Source organism: Leptonotus elevatus, chromosome 4, assembly GCF_054856555.1.
Source record: "Leptonotus elevatus isolate MCC_2025b chromosome 4, RoL_Lele_1.0, whole genome shotgun sequence".
NCBI classification, from domain to species: Eukaryota; Metazoa; Chordata; class Actinopteri; order Syngnathiformes; family Syngnathidae; genus Leptonotus; species Leptonotus elevatus.
The window spans coordinates 20,213,563-20,234,601 of record NC_141242.1 but is presented as its reverse complement, the minus strand read 5'-3'; the positions used below and the strand labels follow the sequence as shown (position 1 = coordinate 20,234,601).

General features: G+C 41.2%; 1 protein-coding gene across 1 annotated transcript in view; it reads right to left on the bottom strand.

Annotated features, from left to right (window-relative positions):
• Positions 1-6,794: 6,794 nt before the first annotated feature.
• banp (BTG3 associated nuclear protein) overlaps positions 6,795-21,039 on the bottom strand; it is a 41,171-nt gene continuing 26,926 nt past the window's right edge. The window contains exons 12-13 of the mRNA XM_086074834.1: positions 12,804-12,944; positions 6,795-8,360 (exon numbers count right to left, since the gene is read on the bottom strand). Coding sequence (XP_085930960.1) covers positions 8,253-8,360; positions 12,804-12,944 — 249 coding nt within the window. The 3' untranslated portion in view covers positions 6,795-8,252. The remainder of the gene's footprint in view (positions 8,361-12,803; positions 12,945-21,039) is intronic.

Here is a 21,039-nt window from a genome sequence, read left to right as displayed (position 1 = left end):
AAGGCGTGGCAGATTTAGGAGTTTGCCGCCAAGGCAGATATTTATTCAACATAAAACTCTTCGTTTAGAGGGGAAAACAAAGGCTATAAAATGTTAAACTAAAGGCACTCCAAAAGGGAGGATGTCTAAACTACAAACAAAACAAAATCACTCCTAAACTAAAACTATACTGTAGCTATACAAAGTGACAAACAAAAGTTCACACAGAAGACAGGACAACAAGGCTGAGGACTACGACTGTGACGGGCAAGAGTGACTCTGACGAAAACACTTTGGCACAAGACAGGGGAGACGCAGACCATTTAACACATGAGGGTAATGGGAAACAGGTGGACACAATCAGGAATCAGGATTGACACTGACACCACATGAGGAAGAGCAAGTGACCTGAAACGAAAGGAGTCAAAATTTTCAAAATACAACAGGAAATGACAAGACAGTAAAAGCCCAGACAAGACAACCTCACCGCGGTGTGACAGTACCCTTGACTGGCTTGACATGGCTAAGGTGGAACGTTGGATGAACACGAAGGGACCGAGGCAGGCGAAGACGGACCGGTCCGACACAATGTCTCTAAGGAACCCATGAACTTGAAAGACGTGGTTAATCATGACCTCAGCCTTTTCCTTGGCTGAGGGAAGCTTAGGCAAGGCTATGAATTTGACCATTTTAGAGAATCTGTTGACTACAGTGAGCACTGTGGTTTTACCTCGGGAGATGGGGAGTCCTGTGACAAAGTCCAGGGATATTTCTGCCCATGGTCTGGAAGGAATGGGAAGGAGCTGCAGCAGGCCCATGCATGATCTGGTGGATTACTTATTTCGGGAACATACCGAGCAGGCCTCGATGTACTCTCGGACCTCCGGCTCCATGGAAGGCCACCAGAATCGCCGGGAGATGGCGTACATTGTCCGTCGGACTCCCGGATGACAGGAAAGGAGTGAGGTGTGGGCCCAATGGATCACCTGTGAGCGTAGCTGCACTGAAACAAATAGTCTATTAAGTGAGCAGCCGTTAGGTGGAGGTGCCTCATCGTTGGCTTGTTGAACGTCCTTCTCGATTTGCCATGTCACGGCTCCAACCACACAGTTCGGCGGAAGGATGGTCTCTGGTTCCTTAGCAACAGGCTCGGGGTCATAGAGACGTGACAGGGCGTCGGGTTTGACGTTACGAGACCCCGGCCTGTAAGTGAGAGAGAAGGAAAAACGGTTAAAGAACAGCGCCCAGCTGGCCTGGCGTGGGTTGAGTCTCTTGGCATTGAGTATGTATTCCAGATTCTTGTGATCGATCCAGACCACAAACGGATGCTTCGCCCCCTCAAGCGAGTGCCTCCATTCTTCCAAGGCAATTTTGACAGCCAGAAGCTCTCTGTCCCCAACATCATAGTTACGCTCTGCCTTGGATAGTCGTCGTGACAAGAAGGCACAGGGATGCATCTTTCCATCCTTCTCTGCACGCTGAGACAGGACAGCTCAGATCCCCTCATTGGAAGCGTCCACTTCCACAACAAATTGCCGCTGTGGATCTGGCATTGTGAGGATTGGTGCTGTGACAAAGCGTTGCTTGAGTGCTTGAAATGCGGCTTCTGCCTCCGGGGACCAGCTAATCCTCACCAGAGGAGAGGTGAGGGCATGCAGAGGGGCATCTATTGCACTGAATCCTCTGATGAAGCGCCTGTAAAAGTTAGCAAACCCAAGGAATTGCTGAACCTTCTTGCGGCTAACAGGTGTAGGCCACTCCCTCACGGCGCTACTTTTAGCCGGATCCATCTGTACCTTCCCAGGGGCTATGACAAAGCCCAGGAAGGAGAAGAAAGAAAAACACTTTTCCCTGCCTTGACATAAAGTTTTTTCTTAAGCAGTCTTTGAACAACCTTGGAAACGTGGATTTGATGCGTGGCTAGGTCTGACGAGTATATAAGTATGTCGTCTAAATAAACATACACAAACTGGTCCAGAAAGTCTCTCAAAACGTCATTAATCATGGCCTGGAAAACAGCAGGAGCATTAGTGAGATTGAAGGGCATGACTAGGTACTCGTAATGGCCACTAGGTGTATTAAACCCTGTTTTCCATTCATCCCCCTCCCTGATTCTAATGAGATGGTATGCATTGCGTAGGTCCAATTTGGTAAAGATCTTCGCTTGTTGAAGATTTTCAAACACGGACGACATGAGAGGGAGGGGGTAACGGTTTTTTATTGTAATGTCATTAAGGAGGCTATAGTCTATACGAGGCCGTAAGGAACCATCCTTTTAACCCACAAAAAAGAAACCCGCTCCCGCTGGTGATGACGAAGGGCGAATCAGTCCAGCCTTCAGGGAAGTTTCGATGTATTCCTTCAGGGCCGCCTTCTCTGGTCCTGAAACAGAACATAGGCGGCCCTTGGGAATGGTGGAACCTGGAATCAGCTCTATGGCAAAGTCATAGGTACAATGCGGTGGGAGCGACATGGCTTTGGTCTTGTTGAATACCTCCTGGAGGTGATGGAAGAAAGGAGGCACGATGCTCACATGTGGGTATTCAGAGTCTGTGAGGGAATTAACAGAAATATGATTAACAGTTGTAATGTCCGCTTCCTGAATTGGTGAACCAACCCCATGGCTCACACAATCCTTTCCCCATCCCAGAACTTCACCAGTCAACCAGTTCGCATGGGGGTTGTGTTCACGCAACCATGGGTGTCCCAGGACCAGAGTCTGTGAAGGAGACTGAAACACATGAAAAACAAGGTGCTCTTTAAGTTTGCCAATATGGAGCTAGATGGGTTCTGTGATGTGTGTAATGGTGAATAACTCACTACCATTTAGTGCCCTAGCCTTAATGGTCTTAATTAGCGGCTCAGTTTTGGCACTAAAATGTCTTACAAGCCCCCAGTCTATCAGGCTCTCATCTGCGCCAGAGTCTATCAGGGCATGGAGGTCTGTGGAAGCGGTGCGGTGAATAATTTTTACTGGTGTGAGTTTTCGTGGGGCCAACACTCAAGTCGTAACTTGACTCACCGCTTTGGTCCTTTTGGCTGGGCAGGCGGCCACAAGGTGATTTTTTTTCTTCTTTTTTTTTTTAAAGATCTCAGTATTGTTCATTCGGTAACGTCATCATCATTGCTCTTTTTCTTTTCTTTTTTTTTTTTGTATGTGGGTGAGTATTTGTATGTGTGGGTGAGTATGTGTATGTGAATGTGCGTGTATATATGTGTATGTGCGTGTGTGCGTGCGTACGTGCATGCGAGTGTGTGTGTATTCGTTAGTTCACCAAAAACCTATTTAAAAAAATCCCATACCGTTCACCTAAACCGAACACCGCCGTCAGGAGACCCGAGGAAGGACCAAAGAAAACAAAGGAAAGTGAAATCCAGCACCGACCAGACACCACCCACCGGGCCACCAACCAGAGTTCTTCACCAACCCCAGAAACATCTAAATTCCAACAAATCAGGGAGACCTCAAGAGACCAAAGGAGAGACTGAGGAAAGGAAGGAAGGACAAACGAAGCAGAGTGAGATCCACAGACACCAGCCTCCACCGATTCAACGACCAGAGGAAGAAGCAGATTGTGTCTGAGTTTCGATAGATGCTGGTGTGGTGGATCTGGCATGCATGAAAATCTCCACCAAAGAGGGGAGCCGTCGACTCCTGCCAGGACAGAGCAAGTGCAACACCTCAGGGCCCCCCAGGCCGCGGCAGCGCCAAAGGACGACCCCCGGGCCCCGCCAGGGCCACCGGCCGGAGAGCAAACCCAGGAGCAGGAGCGCCCCCCACCCCAACACGGCCCGCGCCCCCAACCCAACGCAGCAGGACGGGGCACTGCAGGCCCGCCAGGCACCCCACCGGTCCACAGCCCCCGCTCTCCCCCCGCCCCCCATCCACCCCCGCCATCCACCTCAACCCAGCCCCAGCCGCCCCCAAGCCCCCAGAAAAATGAATGTCACAGTCAGTCAGAAATGCCTTGCATTGTCCTGGCTCCCCAGAGAATCGCTCAGGGGAGGCTAGCTTGATCCCCGACCCGGCATACGGCACAGGCGGAATCGGCATGAATGCTTGAGTCTCTGGCATGGCAGGAGGGCTAGTGGTGCAACGCAGGTGAAGGTCCCGTAACTGTGCTGTGATCTGGACCATTCAAAATAAAAATACATAAATCCCTTCATATTCAGATTTCTTCAAGTAATAAATGAGATCTACATTTATTACATTTTCCTGCTAGTTTTTGCCCTCTATCAACATCTGTTTAATCCTGCTTGTACACCGAAACCAAAATGTTGTTCTTTCATCTGTCAGCTGAAATGAGAGCCAAAGAGGAGATTCAATCATATCTTAGCTCAAGTTGGAACATAATGAAAAGCGAACATATTTCTTTAAATACATTATCCACTCCTCATTTCATCAAGTGGCCTGGTCCCACTCTAACAGCTACCATACACCAGGACTAAGGCACTCTTGAGCAAGGCATCTAAATCCAAGTCTGTCCCGGAAAGATGCCACCTGTTTCCATGTGTTGATCGCAAGGGGTGCCGGGCAGTTAAATGTTTAAAAGAAAAAAATAGGTTGCAGGTTTGATCTCAGCTTGCCCCATTAAAAAAAAAAAAAAAAAAATCGATTGTGGGAGCTAAAAAGCTTGGGTTTAAGTATGTTACGTAAAAGAGAGTTATGTTCCTACACATACAGATGAGGCATATTTTTAAATAGATAAATTGTTATAATGTATGGCATCTTTGAGTTGATCATCATCATTTGTATCTCGAGGCCGGGCTGAATGACCTAATTTGGGGTAATGAAAATATGGTCACCATAGTATGTGACTAATTAATAATGATGATAATAATATAACTCATTCATGACATTCAGAAGGCAAAAATTCATTTGAACTATTTCTATTAGTTTAACACTTTTGTTAACAAGAGTATGAAAACCTAGAATTTTTTTAATTGTACATTTAGAACAGATATAAAACTTGTGATTAATCGTGAGTTAACTAGTGAAGTCATGCAATTAATTACGATTAGAAATTTTAATCGCCCGACGCCCCTAATTTTTAATAATCTTTTTTTTTAATCGCGTCAGGCGATTAAATTTTTTATTGTAATTAATCGCATAACTTCTATTGTTAACTCACGATTAATCATACATTTTATATCTGTTCTAAATGTAAAATAAAATAAAAAATTCAAGTTTTTCATACTCTTGTTACCAAAAGTGGAATACATTTTAAATTACTAGAAATAGTAATAATTAGTTTTTGACATCTATAGCCATCAATGGCAGTGAATGAGTTAATAATACATCGGATTTATATAGCGCTTTTCTAGACGCTTTACAATGGAATGGATACATTATTCATGCACTCACACATTCACACTGTGGTGGCGGTAAACTACTTAAGTAGCCCCAGCTGCCCTGCCAGTGTGCGCCTACGGCTCTTCCGACCACCACCAAACATTCGCACCTTCCATAATTCTGAATGCTGTGCTCACTGAGACCAGTTAAATGCGGTAGGTGAGGTGTAAATAACACTAAGATATGTATGAAAATAATAGTGGACACAAGATGAATCATCGACGGTTGTCTCCAGTATTAGACCCTTAGCATCATTATAATGGTATTGTTTACGCAACAAAAATTTACTGTAGAACAAGAATCTGTCATACTGAGACACTGTTCCAAGATTTACTGTTGTTTAATAAATAAATACAAACACACAAACAGAATCTAGATCATCTGCAACCTCAGAGCAGAACAGCTACGTTTGCATGTCTTGCTCGTCGCACGTTTAACGATAGGACTGCATGACGAGGTCCAACTTAAACACTGCAGTCCTGCTGTAATCGCACTGTCCATATAAATCAGACCAATTCTGGCTCTGTCAGCAGTGAATGATAGTTGCATCCAGTGATCTTTATGAATCCCAAGATAATGCTTACTTCAGAGGATCTGATGGCAGGTGAGCAGCCGTTACGGCGTGCCGCTTATGCAGATATTAAATCAAACCAGTGCTGAGAAGGAAAATAAATGCACACGCAGTATGAACAAAACTATTGGGACTACACGTGCAACTGAACAGTTGTAATTATGGGAGTTGGTCTGCCTTTTGCTGCTCCAGCAACTTTCCAAAGATTTTGGAGTATATGTGTGGGAAATATTTTATTTATTCCATCCAGAAGAACATTTGTGTTGTGTCAGGACAAGAGGGTCAACCAAGGTCATTGAGGTCAATGCCTTTTAACGACAAATACACAGTTGAGATTTCTGTATTGCCCAATTTCAGATTTTCGTGTGACGGTGTGGCAGCTCCTCCATCGCTGGATGTTTTTTCCACACGCTACTGAGGCTCCTGAAGGGTTTAAAATGTGTAAAAATGCCAAGTTTTCTCTTTATTTGTCGTTACTGATAAGAATTCAATCAACCAACCACAAAACATGTCATGCTCATCCCACAAACGCAGAAATAAACATCATAAACTTGTAAATTCTTGCCAGTAAACTAAATACTTCTGCTTAAGATTGTTCAATAGAGAAATACCAAAATCAAACTGCAGAACATTTTGCTTTGTATATAAACCCGTCAAGTCAGGACGCTCCTTCCTAAACATGGCTTTCTTCTATCAATGCTTTGCTTCAGTTTGCAGCAGGTTATCTTGGAGACAGTCTGAGAGTGAGTCCGTTGCTAAGAGAACCACTGCAAGCAACACCTGGATGGAACCCAGGATTGTAAAAGTGAAGAGAAGAGCCTGCTCCGAGAACACCGGGAGGAGGCATTTGAAATGAGCGATGTCAGGATTGTTTTTATAGGATGGACATACCGGTTTATCCCCTCCAAGCTCTTGACCAGCTTAGCAAAAGACTTTAAAAGGGGAGTAAATGGGGTGTAACGCTCAATGAGCAAGAAGAGAGTGAGAGCCGCATAGCAGCGCAGTTATATAAGAGAGGGAGTGAGGAAAACGGACAAGATGAAGTGGCCGTGTCGGGAGGTCAGAGACAGCAACAACAGACTGAGGGAGAAACAAGAGGAAGCAGTCAAGACTTCAGACATGGATGTTGTTTTATCAAGTTCACTTTGTCGCCCGCTTCTTCCTCCCATTCCAAAATACACGATGACATCACACCGAGCATGGGAAACTTCCCCAAAGCCATACACAGCTTCAACAATATCTCGCTTATATCTTCGTTGCTTGCTGCCTTGAAAAAAATCCATCTTTTTGAGAATCATCTGTCCAACCCGCAACGCGCGAGTGACAAAATGGGTCGGAGAAACTTGCCAGGCTGGCTAATGAGACACAAGCCTCGTTGCCATGATAAATATTTACCAAAAAGGCAAATGGATCAATAAAAAAAAAATTAAAAAATGATATACTGAAGCATTTCTGGCTCCTTTTGTACATTTTGTCAATGTCGGCATACGTCTGGAAACATATGGAAGCCATTTTGCTAACCTTAATTTATGGAAATGAATGAAAATTAAAAACAAAGCAAAGTCAAAACACACTTTTACAACAACCACAAACATGGTTTATTCACATGAATGTACAATATATTTTCAAAGACAAATCCGGGGAGATTAACACCTTCAGGCCTTCCTTGGTATTCTACAAGTCACTTAGTTCCTGCATTTCATGGTCTGCTTCGTTCAAAACAAAAGCATTTATCCCAGCAAGCAACAAATAGATAAATCAAACAACAAACCAGAACAATATGGGAACATAAAGAGGCGAGTGAAGCGAGCTCACAGCCGGGAGACAAAACATGGATTCAATTATGACGACTGATAAAACAAACATCGTGAGACTAGACCTTCTCAGCAAATTGTAAGTTCCACCTAAGTGTCCACAACTTGGATGAGAACATTAACATTCAGGGTGTTAAGACACCGAAATGGGGGCCCAGCTCCTCGACTCTCTAATGTTGCTATATTTTGTCATTGTAAACAAGTACGCGTAAGTGCCGACGCGCTGCATAAGCAGCAACCTCCCTCGATAGACAATCCCTGTGTGGATTCCAGGGTGGGATGATTCCTTCTTTAGATGAACACACCAGAACATCAGCTGACATTGAAGAATCATGGTCAAGGTCACTATGAACATCTGCTTGGCAGAGACAACCCCCCCCCCAAAAAAAAGGCTTGTTCACACACACCGTTTCAGACTGACATTCGGGATTAGTTCTTAAAGGTTTCTGACGTCCATGTCTGTCGGATTCTCTGACATATCCTAGTGCCGTGGAAGCAGTAAAAGTTTGGGCAGTCCAAAAAGCAGACGCCTCTCTCAGGTAGTAGCCACAGAGGTGACGAGTTGGACCACTTCGCCGTTTTCTCCCTGGATGGTATCTTTCACTTCCATGTCTGCTTGCAGGGCAGGAGCAAGCTCAGCAGCCTGGGACATGCAAAAGAGGGGAGGGAAGAACATGTCTGAAATCTTACATATGATTTTGTATGACATTTTGGACACTATACTTGCCCTATATTATTTAGGTGGAAGCTAACCTTAAACTTTGACCTCATTAGTCTAAACATGACATTCTTATTAACATGACATTTTTGGAATAGGAGTTATGATGCAAAGTCTAGCGAAGCGTGTTGAAGAATTAGACACGCTACACTGTTTAAAAAACAAACAAAAAAGTACTTGAAAAACCTAGTCAAGTTTTTTTCATTCAAAAATGACAAGTACATTTTACAAGTAGAGTTTTGAGTACATTTGAACAGTTTATTAAAAATCAAAAGAAAAAAAACTTCAGTTTGGGAGAAAACACTCCACCTGAGCCATGCCACTCCTGCTGTACTAGTATATTGCTGGTCTCAGGGGAAATCCTTGTACCTCCAAGAGCGGTTTTGGTCTCATTTTGGACACACCAGCAATGTTGTAATAGTTTTTTTGTTTGTTTTTGTTTTTAATAAACTGGTAAAACATACTCACAACCCTCTTTGTAAAATGTACTTAGAACTTGAGTGAAAAAAAACATACTTTTTTTTTTTCCCCAAGCAAATATCATTATTTATTTATTTTTACAGTGTAAGCCTCCCTGGGCATTCCAGTGGACCGAGCTGCCAAGCCATCGGGGTGCACGTCCTCCAGTTTGGTGTTGTAGAACCGGTAAAGGCAGGTCTAAATGATAGCGCATGTGGTGCAATGCCATTTTCTTGTATTTGATCAAGCTACATGCAGAATGATTTGGCGCTTCATGGATATGTGTGGTGGATGTCATCAGATTTACTTCATAAATATGACAACAGCGTAAGACAATCCTTCTGAAACATTGTAGAAATCAGTTCATTGAACAAATTATAATCATTATCACTGTAAAAATATTTTATGTAATGGCACCCTGGCACAAGTGCAGGTGGGTGCAAGGCGCTCCCCAATTGCCCACAACACACGCATCCTCAAGGAGAGATCTTGCAGTTTATCTGCACGCAACGTCAAGCTCAGCGTGGGCTTTAACTGCCCTGACTTTAATGCAAATGAGGGGAGCCGCTATGATTGGCCCGTGACTCAGCTACTTTCCTTTTTTTGTTCTTATTTTTTTTGGTAAGTGCGTGAGTATGTGCATGTGCGGGTATGTGTGTGCATATTTGCGTGCTTGTGAGTGTGTGCTCATTAATTCATCTAAAACCTATTAAAAAATACCACACCATTCACCTAAACCGAATACTTCAGAATCCAGCTAGAGTCGTGAAGTTGTCAGGAGACCCGAGGAAGGATCAAAGAAAAGAAAGGAAAGTGAAATCCAGCACCGACCAGACATCACCTACAACCGGGTTACCAATCAGAATTTTTCACCAACTCCAGAAACATCTAAATTCTAATTCCGATAGGACTCGCCCCCCAGATACTGGGGCCCGCTCGAGGTGCCAGGAGGCTCACTGGAGCGGGGCAGGCACAACACCCTCACCCGGCCCCCCGGGCCATGGATGGAGCCCCCAGCCCAGGGGAGGGGGAGGGAGGCAGACAAGGGGGCAGGACGGTGGGAGGAGACGACAACAAGGGCAAGGGGCGGCGGCAGGGCAGCAGAGAGAGGAGGGAGAAGCATTCAGTGTTTCATTAAAAGAAAAGATTGCGTCGGTACAACGTAATGTTTTTTATCGGCTGGATCATTTTGACATCACCGACGACGCGATTTGTATTCGAATAACCTTTGACTGTGGTTGGTGCGTGCGTGCAAACCGTGATGACTGTCAGGCGAGAGTCACTGCCAGGGGTTCCATCAAACACACCTGCGGGGTTTGCTCCCAGCACACTCGACACAGCTGCATCACAGCATGTCACATATTTTAAGCATTGCTTATTAAAGAGGCCACGTAAAACTCACATGGATGATTTTCATTGACAATCTCCGAATGTGGCCATAATGAAGTATCACAGCAAGAGCTTCGTTCTCCATTTGGAAGGATAACAATCTCATGGTTATACTTTTCAAAGACTGTTCTCACATGATTTAATGATTGTGTGCACTTAGCTAGTGTGTTGGCACTCTGTGGTAGCTTGGTTAGACTAAGCAGGGGGTAAGCACAAAATGATTTTTGACAGATTAACACCATTTTGAGGAAATTGTGCTGCATGTTGTGTACGACAGGGAAATTACCCGTGTGGAGAAATGCAAATGTAGAGAAAAATAAATCAAAATGTGAGAGCAATGTTTCAAGAACTTGTATAAATGCTCCCATGTGTTTGGAAACAGATGACAGCAATTCTCTCAATTCCACACTGTTCAAAGAGATATACAGTACATACCAGCGCTAACCTTTGGCTGAACTTTGAACTGTAAATCAGCAGTGTTTACAGTTTTGGACACAAAAACCAAACTGTCATACCACACTCTGTACCACTCAGATCCTTTTGTGGCTCATCATGTTGATTCGTGTTTGAAACTTCAGAGCACTCTTTCGGTTATTATATTCCAGATAAATGCTTTTTCACTGTTAGATTGATCATGTTAAGGATGTATTGGTTGGTTAGATTTAAAGATGCTCTGGTTATGAATGCACACATGGGGAGAGAAAAAAACAACAAGTTTACTTGAACACACAGGGTAACAGATTAAGCAAAGACACATTACATTTTAAGGTTCTTAAATTCCATTGATGTAAAGCTGATCAAAAGACACCAAGTTGTTAACAAGTGGTTTCCTTTGCGCCGCCCATATACCTCACTCAAATCAAGCCCAAGTGAAAGCAGGCTGTTGAATGATCTGACAGCTTGATGCAGTTGCAAAAGAACAAGCAAAAATGCCATCAATCACTTGAGAAAACAAACACTTGGATTGCTTGCTGTAGTGCAGTATTTGAAATGCAGTGCATGTGGTGGCAATCATAGTGGGAACTATTTGCAGTATGAAACCTTTAGACCGCTTTAAAACTGCACCAGCACGGCATGTCTCTGCTACTTCCACATGTATTCAATAGGATTTAGATCAGCGTCCATGGAAGGCCACTTCAGCATAGTCCAATATTTTGTTCTTAGTCATTTCTTGGGTGTTTTTAGCTGTGTTTTGGGTACTTCATTTATATAGCGCTTTTCCACCTTACAAGGACCTCAAAGCGCTTTACATTCGACTACTCATTCACCTACTGATGACGCAGCATCAGTAGCAACTGGGGGTTCAGTATGTGATGTTCCTAAGGTCAAATTATTTTTTTCGTGTGGTAGCATAATTTTTGTCCAGGCCTGTTAACTACCTGAGTTTTTATATATATATTTAAAAAAAGAAAATTATATATATATATATTTAAAAAAAGAAAATTATATATATATATATATATATATATATATATATATATATATATATATATATATATATATATATATATAAATAATTCTGCTTAACTCAAATTTTAAACGCAATGTCTGACTGCCATTGGTTAATTTTCAGTTTTTTTATTTTTATGTATTATTACTTTGGACAGCTTCAAGTTATTTATGTGACCACTGTGGGTTGTTCTTTCAAAAACAGAGGGGTGCCAACAATTGCATCCATGTGTGATTTGGATCTTGGCAAAAGATTGACATTAAAAACTGTTTAGCGTTTTGGTTGTTTGTTTTTTTGTATAAAAAGCAAGATTTTGTTTTCACTACATCGGCAGAAGTTCAGCATATTCTGGAGTAGGCAGGCAGCGGTGTCAAATGTATAATTAACAGATGTCTAATTTAAGGCTTGATAAATAATGTGTAATGCTAAATTTAACTATTTCCATATACAGTACTCCTCCCACAATGCAGAAAACGAAGTGCACAGCAATTGGCAGACACAATCCCAGTTCTGCTCGGTTAGTAGATCGGCTTCCGCATTGTTTTAAATAAAGAAGTAAATTAATCCCTAAGAATGGTGATGTTGTATAGTTTAATCCAAATAAAACTTCTGGTTTTATTTATTTACATTGTATGTAAAATACTGGTAATATATTGGAATATATTTTTGGAATATAGTATTTTTGGGAAACCCAAAAGTTGAAAGTCTACACGTCATTCTTATGCAGATTGTTTTATTTCCGTCACAGTCCAAATATTTCCTGACTTAACAGTGTTTTCTAATGGTGTCGATTAAAATTGAGCAGATTTCCCTTCTTAAAGGCAGATTTGTTTGGAATACAGTTCTGGAATATCATAATGTGGTCACTTTTTAGAAGAACAACCTTGGTGGATTTCTGAGTTCTACTTACTGCTACTCTAGTTTATTATGAAGTCTTTATAAATCAAAGTAGACTGTAACAGATTTAGATGAGTTTACTTAAGTACTTGGAATGTTACATGTGTTACTAAGCAACTATTTACACTGGTGCAAGATCCTCAAAGAGTTTGTGACGGGTGCTTTTTATTTACCTGTACTGCAGCTGTGTGATCTGTGACGGGGGCAAGTTGAACATACTGCACTTGGATGTCAGGGGGGAGAGCGGTGCCCTCGACCGCTGCTGCCGCCCCTTCAGCTGACGCCACCGCTATGAGCTGAGCTCCCCGAAGCATCTACAACATATGGGGAGGGAGGGCAAAGAAACACGAATGAGGAGTCAGCTGGCTTCCACTTTGACAGAAAAGTGTAAGTGATCTGAATCAAATCTGACAATGCCCCTTATCAAATTTATGCTGGAGAATGTGCAAAGCAGCGCTCACTTGATATGATGGACAGTTCGGTGCGCACCGGAGAAAGAAATAAGAGCCAAATGAAAGCAAACAGCTGAATGCCTCCTATAAGTTAAATCTTATGTGTTTATATCTTTTAACTGGTCACAGGTGTCAGAGTGGAAGTACGAGGTGTCACACAAACAAAAAGAATAACACCGTTCTACATGAAAGAGATATACTTTCACCTCTGCAGCTTTCGGTCATCACTATTCAGTTATGTTTAGTAATAAATGATAGCTGGTGTTCCTTTTTTTTCTAGTTTAGAAAGTTAGCAAAGCAACATTCAAGCTGTGTGTGTTCAAGGGCCTAATTACAGAGCATGAGTGTGGTTCGGTTTCCTGTAATTGCAATGCTCTTGCCTTTGACTGCAACAACACAATACAAACCAACTCGTGTTGTGTCTATACAGTAAGGCCACATATTCCCTTGGGCTCACGTTGCACACGTCACATGACCAAATCTAGAAAACAGGTGTGCCTTGGCGTTCACATTGCAAGCTCGAGGATACTTTAATGTCAGTCGACAGTAGGGGGCGGTAGAATGACAAAATGGCTTCTTTCTCCTACATATCACATTATAAGAAAATGTATTTACTTTAATAAGTAAGTACCACATTACAAAAACTGTGAATTCTTAGGTGACTTTGTATGCACTACTCTAAGATGTCCGATCTGTTTGGAACAACTGAAATGGGGGAATGTATTTCTTTAACAATTGACAACATTATTTCACATTTCTATTGATTTCATTATTTAAAGTCTTGACTCATCGCAGCGCTTGACTGGTTTCATCAAATGCCGCTTGTGTGATTATTCACTGAAGTTATGGGAGGTCTTCATCAAAGTCGCCTTCCAGCTGCACTTACTGCGGAGGCTGGCTGGGACTTGTCCAATAGGCATTACGAATGGCAGAAAATCCAAACCTCACTTCCACACCGTCTTCCCAGTCTGATCTTTTACTTTGAACTTGGATAGTTCTGGTTTAGTTAATCGTCCCAACAACCACTAGCTTGCTATGTCTTCAACAAGGTCGCAAATTTCACCACAATTTCTGCTGCGTCGTCACCATCACTCACCCAATCCAGGCAGACTGATGGAAGTCATTAGTGTGCAAGTCTGCCTGACTAACCCGATCAAACAAGGGGATTGATTGAGGTTGCGGCAGTCACACTCGGAATCAAAAAGAAAACTGTTAGATCTGGGTCAAATGAATCATGTTTGACTGCCAATAAATGACTATTGATCAAAAGAAAATCTGTTTGAAAGTTGGTGAATAGAGGTTCTGGGTGGTATGAATTTCTTGAGAAGAGTTGTTGACTTGACTTACATTTAGGCATTGTGGCATGCTTAATGATTCTATTCTAAGCTAAGCTAAATTTATTGTGGCTTCAAATTGATTAAAGCTAGACAGTATGTTAAAAAGTGTCATTTTTTGGATCAGTTAAATGCCAATAGTTTCGTCATGTGGAAACATAAATGCACAATTGTTTCGGAACAACTCACAGGGATGTAAAGAAATCTTCACATCTCTTCTGCCAATTATTCTGTTATGTTTTCTATGGTTGTGCTGTATAGCAATAGCATGATCTGTGTATCACATTGGATTTAAAAAATTGATTTTAATTCAATTAATGTATATTGAAGGTTCAGTCTGTAATAAAGATCACGTAATAGCACTCAGTCAACAAAAACTGAACGTTATTCTTCAACTGGTCCAACTGATAGACATAAGTGGTGAACTGCTGCAGCTCAGCGGACCCAAATATTGGCGCTATTTGTAAAACACTTGTTCTCCGTTCCCTACTTCCATCTGAGAGTAGTTTGCATTCTCAGCTGTGTGAAGATGCACAACAGAGGCTGAGAAAAGCAGCTCGATTTGAAACATGAGGATCTTTGCAGGAACTTCTCGGCAGCGTATCCTGTCTCATGACTCACTGTGGAAGAAGTTTGAACACATGGTCTTTAGTAATCAGGTACAATGCGGTCAAGTTGGGTTCAGTACATGATGGGTTGCAAATCATATTCTAAACAGAGGAAATATAAATGAAAATGCCCCTGCCGTTGTACAACAACAAATTCAGAAAAAATACACACTTAAAGCTCCATTTGTATGGTGCAACAAAATATATTTTTTCATTTTATTTTATTGTTTATTCATGTAAACTTAATTTAGATTTTTTTTAAAGGAATTTTATAGTCAGTATAAAACATTTAATAAATGACGAAACTGTCAAATAAAAATCCAGTGTTCAAATCACCGCCATGGAAGGATATCATATAAATAGTCAATAAATTTTGGCGAGGGGTTGTGAGACTTCAGCTTAGCAAACCATCTAAAAGAGTTACTCCACATCCGTATCGTTTGTTCTTTGTATTTGGTTGTGTTGTGACGCTTCGACAGAATCAGTAACAGTGATGGAAAACTGTAAAAGTGTCATGATGATCACAGAAATAGAAAACAAACTTATTGCAAAGTAGCTACACCGTAGTGTCAAAAGTAGCACTCTCCTCTCTGCCCTGGCTTGTGGCTACTACTCTAAGCTAAAGCAACAATAATACTCAAAAGAACACACAATCAGATATAATATAGGCTTAACAATATGACAGCAATAATGTAAAAAGAAGAGAATGGACAGCTCAATATGAGTGACTTGCCACTTGACAAGTTATTACAAAATGAATACATCAAGCATTCATTTATTGTTGTTTTTACTAGCAGGACTTCTTTCTATCTATTAACATACAGTCCTTAAGTATTGGAACGGCAAGGTCAATTCCTTTGTTTTTGTTGTAAACTGAAGACATTTGGATTTCAGATCAAAGAATGCCTATCAAGCTCAGAATTCCAGCTTTTATTTCATGGTATTTAAAGGTAGATATGTTAACACAGTACGCATGATGGTTGCAAAAAACATTTTGTGAGGCAATTTATAGAAGAGGGCATCCACACTATCAAACCCCCAGAAACAAACAAGAACTGAAAGAGGCTGCAGTAAAGGCTTGGAAAAGCACTTCAAATGTAGAATGCAACAGTCTCGTGACAACAATGGGCTTGATGCAGTTATTGCAAGTTAGGGTTATGCCACCAAATATGAAATGTTACTCAAAGTGAATTTAACAATGTCCGTTCCAATGCTTTTGCTCACTTGAAATATGGGGGGCTTCAAATTCAAAGGTGCTCTGTCCTGTTTAAAACACCTACATGTAAATACTTTCAAATAAAAGCTGGAATTCTGAACTTTTGCCTGATATTCATCTTTTGATCCAAAACCCAAATGTCTTCAGTATACTACAAAAACAAATCAATTGATCTTGCCGTCCCAATATTTTTGAAGGGGAGTGTGGGACTAACAGGCTATTTTGCATATATCTTTCATCGGGTGAAAAAGTATTCTAATGATTATAAGTAATCTCTAAGAATGGTGAGGAGAGAAGTAAGTGGAAAATGGAAAACTTAATGGAACAACGAGCAGGACTGCTTATACTTCATCCATTTTCAGCTAAGAAATGAAATGGCTCACTCAAAAAGCAGCCTGATGAAAAGAATTTGGCTTACTAAGCGCCATTTGTCAGATACAAGAGCTATCATCGGGTCTTAAGTCTATTAGTTATTGCTGACCTCAGATTTCTAAAGATTTTTTTTTTCCAAATAACCTGAGCTGGCAGGTGGACCTCAGTGCTGTCAGTCTACCACTTCACAGTAATAACACAAAATGTAAGTAATAAGAGTCACTTAAATCATCTGTAGTCTTTGCAAGACTCTGGCCAAGGGGAAAAAGTGAAAAAAAAAATGCTGATGCAAATGTAATGCTCCCAGCAACTATAAATAAAACATAATATGGCAATACAATAGGAACCAAAAAATAAATCAACAAAAACGAATAACATGGGAAAACTCACGAAACAAACATTATAACACCCTTCTCTCTTTAAAAAGAGACTGTCACCACTAAAAAAAAATGACTACAGAAGATGTGATGTTCAAAAACTCTCCTTCGCCAAGCAAATCACAGTCAAGTGACACATCCGAAAGACTAAATAGACTTCCACAATGAACTATGTACACGGTGCAGACTCACATCGCCAAAATGCCTCAGTAAGAGTCATCCACTTGCTGTCTGTGTGAGTGTTTCTGTTTTGTTTGCTGTAGTGAGAGTAGAAAGGAAACCGCTATTCCACAAGGAGCTGCCAGCTTTCAGAAGAAACACAAACCTATACACAAATGATACTATTCTGTTTAAAGCAAAAGGACACACTAATCTATTTCTTTTCATTCCTAAAGGAAACATCTCAAAGGCAAAACAAGGAAATGAAGAAAAAAAAGAAGAAACATTTGGATTTGGAGTGGATGAAACTTCCTTTCAGCTTCACAGCTGTCAACATCTGTAACTGCCAACTCTGGACAGATGTCCCGGCAGTAACACTATCTCCACTAAGATAGGTGGGGTGGGAAGGCTTTTGGACTTTTTTTTGGCTGCAACTCTGCTGTAAAGATGCCCAAACATAGTCGTGTTCTGGGTGCTCGTTCAGTACCGACCTGCAAAATGAACATGCTGGCCTCTCTGACTGAACTCATCGACCTTTAGTTCAGACTGGAGGAAATAAGACAAACCATAATTACAGCTATATGAAATGCATGTGCATTATTTCAATTTTGTGCAGGATGCTATAAATGTATGTCCTGGCCTGACTTTAACCTTGCAACCTGACCCACAGCTTCCCATCTCCTCCCATTCAAAATCTTCACACCTGCATCTAATTAAGTTCTCTCTCCCATATTCCCACCATCAAACTAAGAATCATATCAAGACACGGGTTACAGAGGCTTTGTGACGAACCTAGCGTGACCCGAATCCTGACCCTGATCCAGAACCAGAAAATCAAAAGGGGACCAATGACAAAAATAACAGCTGTAATTAAGTCAGGCCCCTAAAACCAAAAGGACGGAAATTCCGCTCTATTCAGTTGTGCAAATCCAAACTTGGCCCGCCTAACTAAAGGCATTTTTATAGTTATGGTATATTTCATGATTTAAAATGTTGGCCATTTTATGATTTGACCCATCACATTTAATGCAGCCAGAGAATTTGAAATACGCAGGTTGTCTATTACTCTATTTCAACATCAAGCTATTACACAGTAAAATAAATAAAACACTCATTTGCAATAAGCCCATGTGTGGAAATGCACAATGCATCTTCACAGTTCAGTTACTGATATTTCCTTTTCAACATCTAAACACATCATTTTTGCTCAACCTGAAACACCAACTATTTTCCATCTGACATCACATAGTGTCTCAACAGTTACAACTTGTATTTGTACACTTTTTTTTATTGAATTTATTAAATAAAGGCTTTCTATTCTATTTGTCGAGTTTGGGCAATCGTAAATTTAACTGTCAGCATAACATCAAAATGGATGGAATGTGAATTTCCCAATACTTTCTCCCTTCTTAGGAGTTTGTTATGTAAGTTGTTGTTTGTCGGTTATTCACACTAAAATTTTACAGCTCCCCTTGTAGGCTGCTCCATTTTTTTTCCCACACAAAATTCTAAGCCTTAACACATCATCTGATGTTTGAACAGCAGGGGCACACCAAATCAAACTTTGGTTGGGGTTATTGATGCATTTTCTAATCTAATTTCAAAGCTCTGATACAGATGAGGCATGTTGTCAAAATTATCCCCGTTAAAAGAAAAAATAGGCATGGTAAAGAAGATAAATAACATTACAGGTATGCACAAAAACTGCTTGTCATTGAGGGTGTATCCTAATACAACTTTTGAATAACCTTTGAATTTTTAAGTACCGTATAGTGTGATTCTACTGCAGGACAGCTATGGTCCACATGTCCTACCAGGATCCGACATTAAGCCTTTTTTGATGGGGCACATTTGGGACACCATGAGCCATTTTGCAGTGGCCCTGCCAGAACCAGCACTGCACTGGCTCTGTATATATTCATAATATAATACAATATTTTTCTGTGATTATTTAATATTTACCATCTTTATATTGTATTATTCAAGCCTTTAAGAAAATATTACTTCTGTGTAGCCACTTTATTTTTGCATGTTATGTTATATTTTGCAGTATAAAATCTGAGTATTTAGTATTTTACATTTTCTGGGAGGTATTTTGTTGAAGCTATTCCTTATAGAAAAATTTAGCCTGGACAACAAAAGTGTACTGCACGGTAAATACATCGATGATGATTTATCAATTTAAGTGGATACAACTAAAAACATTGAATATAATATAACGTATTGATTTCATCGTATTTATTTGAGACATTTTTACTGGCCCGATTGGCCCACCGTCACTTTGGGTGGCCTGACACAGTAGTGGCCCTGTTAATGTAGAACCCTGGCCTGCTTCCATTTTCAAAGTTCACCGTATTCAATGTTTCAATGGCATTATCGAAAATTTCCACTTCAGCATTTTCAAAATAAGCATTTTTAGACTCCAAAATAAGGTTGCCAGTCAGGCACCCAGCTTGTGCGGATGTTGAGTCACACTGAAATAAGTCAGAAACATCTGGTCCCTCTTACTCACACAGCCTGTAACCCTGGGTCCTGCCCAAATAGACAAAAGAAAAGAGCCAGTAATGTACTAGCCAATAAATGATACACACAAACACAATTTAGGATTCTCTAGCTCTATATCTCCATGCTGAGATGCCACAAGGACACAAAACAGACTCGTAACTCCTTTGAAACACTATCCATCTTTAGGCCTCCCTGCTTACGTACATTCCCCTTACACTAAAATGGGTCATAAAGCACCGTCCTTTGTAGCTTTTTTTTTTTATCTCATTTTACTTTTGCTGCATGTGCGAGTGACTGGAATCTCAACACACAACGAGCAGGACTCAAACAGCAGTCCTGAGCAGAGAGGGAAGAGAGAATGAGCAACAAGCATGAGCGAGCAGTTACATTCAAGTACTAATGAAACTCCAAGTGTGGAGACCAAAAGAGTGATAGTTAGAAGAGTCCTGCAGATGCACAACAACATCTGCTGTGAAAAGATGGAAGAGGTTCAACAAGAGGAGATGGTGAGGCTAGACGTGTGTCCTATGGACATTTACATCCTTAGCTCCATTTAGTGGGCATATAGTGTGCTGCAGATCCATCATTCTAAGGTCTCCGCAAGATGAGGCGCTCGAAAAGGCTTGTCTCATTTTCACAAAATATTATTTCTACCTCCTCCTGCATCACTCCTCTGTAGATACGAGATGGTAAAAATATGAGCCCTGACGACGGACTTATAAAAGTCCGTGGCCCTGACACGCTGGACCATACGTTTTTTTTGTTTTATTAATTTTTTATTATATACTATACATATTTACCTCTACACAGCGTTGTGAGTAACGTTGTATCTTCTTCTGCGCTTGCGGTTCACTATGGGGACGCATTACGTCCACACAGCAGACAGACTGAGGTCGCAATTAATAGGTAATGTGAACGCTTACTCGAAAAAAATCTAATTTCACCCAAAAATCGGAATTGCGCATTAAGACCTGCAGTGTAAACGTAGCGAGTTGTCTTCATACCCTTGGTTTAGTTTTTGTTCTCTCTTACTTCCTGCTGTCACAGATTTTCAGAGGAACATGCATGTCATAAAATATGGCAATATGAGAATTGGTCCAATGTGGACACTGCCTAAGCCATTTGAGTTGGCATAGACCACTTTCAATTTTAGGTGGCATCTGGTACAGTGATGCGTTTTTATTTCTACTCGAAGCTCAACTGGTCTCAGCATGTAATCATGGATGACACAGAGAATCTCCTCCACCATTTCTTTTCATGGCTTTCCTTTCCACATCTTTCCAACACCATCCCCCTCCTCTTCATTAGTCTACCCTTTCATCTTCCAAAGCCTCCATTTGGTTGCTATCAACGCACTGAATGCAGCATAGTAGCAAAGGAGACGGG